Source organism: Austrofundulus limnaeus, unplaced genomic scaffold (genome assembly GCF_001266775.1).
Source record: "Austrofundulus limnaeus strain Quisiro unplaced genomic scaffold, Austrofundulus_limnaeus-1.0 Scaffold1544, whole genome shotgun sequence".
Lineage (NCBI taxonomy): Eukaryota > Metazoa > Chordata > Actinopteri > Cyprinodontiformes > Rivulidae > Austrofundulus > Austrofundulus limnaeus.
The window spans coordinates 41,918-49,426 of record NW_013953946.1 but is presented as its reverse complement, the minus strand read 5'-3'; the positions used below and the strand labels follow the sequence as shown (position 1 = coordinate 49,426).

The following is a 7,509-nucleotide window of genomic DNA, read 5'->3' as shown; positions in this document are numbered from 1 at the left end:
CTGCTGTCTCCTCCCTGACCTTGTTCTTTGTAACTGTGGCAATGAAGATTTATTTTAAATATCTGGAAAGCAAGCCAGCACAACTTCTGCACAGAAATCAAAGACAACTGGGTTTATCTAGCATTAATTAACTAGCAAGGGGTGTAACATGTAACAACAACTAATCATGTTAACTAGCTAAACATTATATAATGTGTAACTAATTATTTAGCTAACATTACAGCATGACTCAACTTACATGGTTTGTTTGGTAAAAACTGTGCGAAGTTTTAGTTGCTCTTTACACCGTGAGGCTCTGCTCAGAAGGGCAGGTGGTCAGAAGAACGTCTCCTATCCGTCCTCTGCAGGAGTAGCTTGCGCACGCTTATGGTGCGTTCAAAGACGGCTCAGGAAAATGCAAAACCAAATGTTAATAATGGATAAAACAGCTGTAACGGCTGAGAAAAGTGCGGGGGACATAGAGCACAGATGCAGGAAGTGTGGGGACTCAGGGAGACATGTCTCACGCATATCCCGCATCCGTTATGTCCGTGCCTTCACTGCCCAGGGCCTTTTTGGAGACCATGGGCACCTGGGCAATTGCCCAATTGCCCATATGGTTAATCCGGCCTTGCTCTTACCCAATAGTAATTACTTAGACATCATCATCATGATCTGAAATATAAAGCACAATGTTTTCGTATTCTTAAACTAAATTGGAGTTCATTAATGATATTTAGGATTATATTCATAACTACTGTTTAATAAAGGTTTAAAAAAACAGTTTGGACTCATGATTTTGTAGGGTATTTGCTTGTTTTCCCTACTCTTTGTATCATTCTGTTTGTCATTAAATACAATTTAGATTTTTTTTTTTTATTGTCATAGAGTTATACCAAGGTCGCATTTTTACATGACGTTATTTTTAAAATTCGGTCAAGGAACGTTTGCATAACAGTTTGATTACCCGAAGTTTCCCTTTAGAAAAGAGGAGGCAGAGGAGACGCCCAGGCGGAGACTTCTCGCTTCAAGCTGCCTGAAATCACCAACTTGCCAACCGGAACAACCAGATGTGAAGAAAAAAAAGTATCTGTTCATGTTTAAAATGTCGAAACGTTTGAATTAGTTTTTGTTATTCATCTATATTTTGTCATTATATAATCATGTTCATGATATGTTTTTTCTGTCTAAAGTTTTTAGCTTGTGTGAAATTTAAATTCTTCATGGCAAATATAATTGTATTGTACATGCAAGAAGCACATAGTGGTTTTGACCTAAAGTGTAGCCATACATGTTGCGCAAGAAGTAGTTAAATCTATAATTATTAAAAGTTAAATATTTACGTGGTCATTTGTTTGAGCAAAAACAAATTTTGTGTTGATATCCACTTTAAACTCGAGATAAAGCGTTATTAAGGTTTATTTTGAAAGGGTTAACAGGAAAGTGTAACATCGCTAACGGTTGACTTGACAGCTTCGTCAGGACAGGTGGAAGCTCCGGTTTGACAAGCTGCTGTTGTTCTCGTAACAAAAGGGAACCGAACCGGAGAAGAGCTTGAATTTCGCTCTGGAAAAAGAAGCATGGACGATAATTTACCTCAAACATATGCAACGATGTTTTTTCGACTTTCAGGTGAACAATGCCCTACCGAGTAAAGAAATTTTCAAAAGAAAACTGCGGGGTCATAGTTATTGGGAGCGGTAATTTGACCAGGTAAGAAATCGCATTTATCGGTGTTGAAATTGTTTGATTTATTTCAGTTTGAGATTTCTTGTAATATTTTTGGATTCTTTGAATTTACAGGAGAAGTCGGTAAGCAAGCAGGAAGTGGCACTCAGTCACTGAGTATTCAGTATTGTCACTTCCTGCTTACCTACATTACTTTTTAGACAGACAGACATAAAAAAATCAACTGTTCTATATGTAAAAATAAATTGTCAGATCAGTGACAGTTTATGCACATATTTACCATTTTCCCCATGAGAAACACTAGTTTCACATAAACCTGGATTAGACTGATAAAAAAATATGTATGGGACAGTATTAGGTCTGGTTTATATGTAGTACATTTGATTTTCAAAGCTTTAGTTTTCTTAGACATGTAAAATCTAGATTGGACTTATACTAAACCAAACTTCTGGGAGGTTCTCTTCAAACCATGTAAAATATTTAATGGAAAAAAAATTAATGGACTAAACTTGGACTGCATGATAGAAAATAAAATATCTATATTTTATGTTAGATTTTTTTTAATTCATAAAATATCATGTAAGAAGACATGTTTTTTACGATTAAAGGTAAAATATTTTTTCCCTTTTTTTTATAAATTCTAAAGTCTTTTAAATGAAATCTGTGGAACATAGTCCTGCATTTATTGTTCCTCAGTTATACTTTGACTATAAATATATTTATTCTTTTAAAAGCAACGTAACTATAGTGTGGTATTTTAAAGTCCTCAGATGTTCTTTGAGACAGATCTAGAAATGCTCTAGATATGTCTGTCTGTAATACATCTCAAAGAGGTGAGTGTTTATGTTGGAAATGCTGGAGAGCGTTAAATGACTTAACAGTGAGAAAAAAATCACAGGATGAGCAGAATTTCATAGTTTTTTTAGTTTGTTTATTTCGTGTTTTGTTTAAACAGCTCCATTAGCCAATAATTGTTGACAGGTAATTGAACAGAGTGTTGAATTGTAAGCTGTAGATGAAACTCTTCATCATTTGGTTGTTAAATGTACAGCAGTCCCAACTCTCATTTCCTTATCTTTCAGATATGGCAGCTGATGACAAGGTTGCCATCTTGACAGACGATGAGGAAGAGCAGAAGAGGAAGTATGTTCTGGACGAGCCATTCAACACCCTGTCCATAGTGCAGCAGGTGGGTGAGTCAACACTTGTGCCACCTGAACAACTGCCGCCCCCGCAACCAGACCCTGTAGACTGCTGCGAGAGAATGTGCCTCCAGATTAACAGCCACCTCCTTGTCTCCAAAGTCTTCTACTTCTTCTTCTATGCTGCCTACGGCTCACTGCACCCCCTGCTGGCTGTTTACTACAAACAGCTTGGAATGTCGCCAAGCCGCAGCGGCCTGCTCGTTGGCATACGGTACTTCATTGAATTCTGCAGCGCACCCTTCTGGGGTGTGGTGGCAGACCGATTTAAGAAAGGGAAGGTTGTCCTTTTGTTTTCTGTTTTCTGCTGGTTGGTGTTCAACTGTGGCATTGGCTTTGTCAAACCAGTGGCAATAAAATGTGAGGAGAAAGGAGTGTCTCCACCAACATCAACACCACTGACGACAACGCCCCCTCATGGTAACTTGACAATTTCAAACAACTCCAAAAGCCACACCAGAAATCAGAGGAGCGTCACAGACCTTCCTAAGTTTACAGACGTCCCTTACTCCTTTAGCATTTTACATCAATATGAACGAAGTGCTGAAATCAACACATCAGCTCCCTTCACACAACCCAACACCACTGAGCTCACACCAAACTCCACTGTATCAACAACTACCCCCCCTGCTTCGACTTCAAAGGAGTACCACATAATCTACAACCAGGACCAGGTGGAGAGCATCTTCCTGCTTATCTTGCTTGTCATCATTGTGGGTGAGTTCTTCAGTGCACCTGCTGTCACCATCGTGGACACCGTCACCCTGCAGTATCTGGGAAAATCCCGCGACCGCTACGGCCTGCAGAGGATGTGGGGTTCCCTGGGCTGGGGTCTGGCCATGCTGCTGGTGGGAATCTGGATCGACCACACACACATCACAGTCCTAATTGATGGCATCGGCTGCGTCCTGCCAGATTACCGCCTGCACAACTACCAACTTGCCTTCATCGTCTTCGGTGTGCTGATGGCAGTTGCCTTCATTGTGGCCACTCAGTTTTATTTTGAAAAAGGAGGCGAGTACCGTCAGGAGCTGCCAGAGATGGTACAAGACTCCACAAACCATCAGGCATCACCTGAATCCAGCTCCTCAGACCAGATTCCACCTGACTCTGATGGTAGCCAGGAGTTTCACTATGGCGATCTGCTGAAGCTGCTGTGCACAGTGCGCTACAGCTCTGTCCTCTTTGTCGCTTGGTTCATGGGCTTTGGCTATGGCTTCGTTTTCAGCTTCCTGTACTGGCACCTGGAGGACCTGAAGGGGACCACCACACTGTTTGGCGTCTGCTCCATCTTAAGCCACATCTCTGAGCTTGGAGCTTATTTTACCAGTCACAAGTTTATTGAGCTTGTGGGACATGTCAGGTAAGAATATTTCTGTACAAATATGATGACAATAAAACATGTACAAAACGTTTTTAAAGCAATGCTTAAGATCAGACTCTATATAAAATTATAGTAAATTATAGTAAAAAACATAATTTTTACTACTCATCTGACACTAGAACAATTCTCCAGTCAATTTTTGAAAGGTTTTGATACAAAAAAGACACCAAAGATTCAGTATAAATTGTAAACGACAAACATTTGGCTGATGGAGATTTTTTTTAACCATTCATAAATGATTATAATTTTTTTTAAATTCATGGATGCAGCATTTTCCTCATTGATGAGGAGAAAAACCATTCGACTTCTCTGATGGAATGGACATTCATTAGTTAAGGTCCCTTTGATGCCCAAGTATCAAACATGTTTAAATGCAATATTTGTTTTATATTTTAACCAAACAACACTAAATCTCAGACTGCATCTGATTCACATGCTGCTGTGTATCAGAAGAGTCTGGATTCTGATTTGATTCAATGACTATAACTTCTCTCCAGTTAATAAAACAGAAAATACAACAAAGAAGATACAAAAGTTTCAGTGTCACTGTTCCTGTTTAAACAGTTCTATTTTTGGCATGATGGTATAGTAAAAAACATGTTTCTGCCTTTTTAATAGTTTTTTTCCCATCAAATTCAAGATGAGCTGAAATTTTCATTGTGAATGCCTTCTTAGATTTTCAGGTCACCAGTTTTTAGGATGATGTGTCGAGGTTGAAAATGTCCCTGTACTGGCAACACGGGTTGGTTTAATTCCTGTTTGGTCAGAAATGTTTGGTGCAGCTTGAAGAACATGTACACTGGTATGGTGGTAATTTTACATCTGTGACACAGAATGTCAATGCAGCTAAGTAATTTACAATATATGTATTTACTGGAGTTCATGGATGCTTCGGCAGCTGCATTAAGGCCCTTTCCAGGGTATCCGCGGGGTTGTAAAAAAAAATTTGTCAGGACACATCTGAAAAAGAACAGGAGACGATATCAAAGCTGGGTGATTGTTAAAAGTCAGAAAAGATAAACCTGCAGAAGGATTACTGACTCCACCACCTGAGAGGAGACGTGTGTCGGTGGATGCTAGCTTTAGCTGGAGCAGAGCGGGTGCAGCAGGTGAGGAGATTAAAGTGATGACATTTATAAGAATGACCCAGGAGAAAACATCAATCAACAGGTGTGTGTTTACTGGAACAAACTGACACACACATTAACACTAAAACAGCTATATTTGAACAAAACAAAAGTAAATTAAAGCTGTGTCTCAGATTTTTCCACTAAACTCTCATGGAGGGCATTCTCTATGAAGAAGTCAGTTTATGTGTTTGTAGATAAATATGAGCTAATTTAAATCCTACACTGTATTAAAGGGTTTTGGGAATTTGAGCTAAAATTTTTATTTGGGATAAGACTTTATGTAAATTAATGCAGGATCACATGAAACATAATTTCCAGTTCTCACGTAGATTCATTTGATTTGGTTTGTTTAGTAAGTTTTCATTATTTTTCAATTATAGTTTTTAATTGAAAATATTTTTAGCTACAAAAAAGTTTATAAATTGGGATTTTTTGCAGTTTTGATAAATTTAAAAGGTTATATTTGAAAGCTATTGCAGGTAACCCTCTGCTCAGTATGAAAAAAAATGAAAACTGATTTTTTTTTAAAATAAGTTGATTGATGAATCCTTTACATTCGTTCTTTAGCTGGTATTGTCAATGTATATGCAGATAAAAGATGGAGATTGTGAGGGTAAAACTGTGTGTGGTGGTGGTGGGGTGATAACACAGCTGGACCGTTAATTCTCATGTTCAACAAAAGTTTTAATACATGTTTAAAAAACAGATGGACATACACAGATGTTATTTAGAGGATGGTTGTGTGACATCAGGGTATTTTGGTTCTGAGTTCCTGGAACATGCGAGAGCAGATGACCTGTTGCTGATAGCACTGCTCTTCCTACACATAATGAAAACACTTGCCTTGAATTTAGGGTTAAATAACAAATAATTGTAGATCAGAGGCAGTAGATTAAGACAAAGAAATAACTATGTATCCAGTAACTTTAATAATAGGTTGAAGCAGTTGCTGCTACAGTTTCAACTTGAAGTCGTGTTGGTATTAAAAAACATTGGGATGGTATTAAAAAGGTATTAAAAGGTATTAAATTTAAATTCAGAATTTCTGTATATACCCTGCTTTCACACCAGATAACTTATGCCAACTTATTAAGCATTTTTATGTCTAAATTGCTAATAAAAGTTATATATTTGATCAATTTGTTTGAATTGCAGTATGTACACGCCAAAAAGTAGCTTCCTGCGGATTTTTTCAATTCCTTCTTCAATGTATGTCTTTAAAATGTTCATAAGATGGCATAGGTTGTCTAATGTGACAGGGCCTTTAGAGCCTGGCTGTAGCAGTTCAGAGACAAGCATTGCTCTTTGAGACAAAGGCGCCACTAATGCTCTGCATTTCTATGTCAGTGAACGTCGACATCTGAGCACAAAGTATCAAATGTTAGGCTGCTGGAAGCTCTGAGTCAAGCAAGAGGGGAGCATCAGTGCTTTAAAATGGACTTATTTTATTGCGGTATAACACAAGAGACACTAGACTCACTGCTGTGTTTTTAGGGCCCTATGAAATCTGTTTTATTATGACCCCCGCACGCAAAGCGTAAGCGGGGGTATTTTCATACGGTTTATTTTTTCTTTTTTTTTTTTTCAGTGATTTTTGGTCAACCGTACCACAAAAACGGCTGCACCGATCAACATGAAATTTGACAGAATTGTAGATGAGTCTGACCTACGCTGCGCCAGCCAACGGTTTTACGATAGACCCCATTCAATGTTCAAAATTCAATGTTCTTTGCTTATTCAAGATAATCCATCACAATCTTCACCAGCGTATCTCTGTTGTTAAAACAATTTACCATAAAAAGGTTATTTTCATCCAGCTGGAGATACGGTCCTGAGCAGTCCAGTCCTTGCTCTCACTCATTTCAGTCCACCTGCAATGTGGCCTTGGTCCGTCGATCTCCTAGTGGTCTCTGCAACAATGCCAAACTGTTATGGCAATATTTATTTAACAAAGACAGAAATATGTGGTCCAAGAATGAAGGTACTCCGTGAGATGATCAGCTGAGTTTTATTGCAACAACAGGAAACAGAGAACAACCTGCCCTGTCTCTGTGCCTCTGCTTCTCTCTGTCACTGTGTCTCTCCACTGTGTCTGTCACTCGAGAGGCCTCATATACAGTATATA

The 7,509-nt window shown here is 38.5% G+C and overlaps 1 protein-coding gene across 4 annotated transcripts in view; it reads left to right on the top strand.

Annotated features, from left to right (window-relative positions):
- Positions 1-1,464: 1,464 nt before the first annotated feature.
- The window catches only part of LOC106535730 (major facilitator superfamily domain-containing protein 6-A), a 46,156-nt gene continuing 40,111 nt past the window's right edge, over positions 1,465-7,509 (top strand). For 3 of the 4 annotated variants that reach the window (XM_014032800.1, XM_014032801.1, XM_014032802.1), the window contains exons 1-2: positions 1,467-1,692; positions 2,751-4,233. In XM_014032800.1, coding sequence (XP_013888254.1) covers positions 2,753-4,233 — 1,481 coding nt within the window. In that variant the 5' untranslated portion in view covers positions 1,467-1,692; positions 2,751-2,752. Of the gene's footprint in view, positions 1,693-2,750; positions 4,234-7,509 lie in introns of all 4 variants that reach the window. The other variant, XM_014032799.1, reaches the window with a different exon arrangement.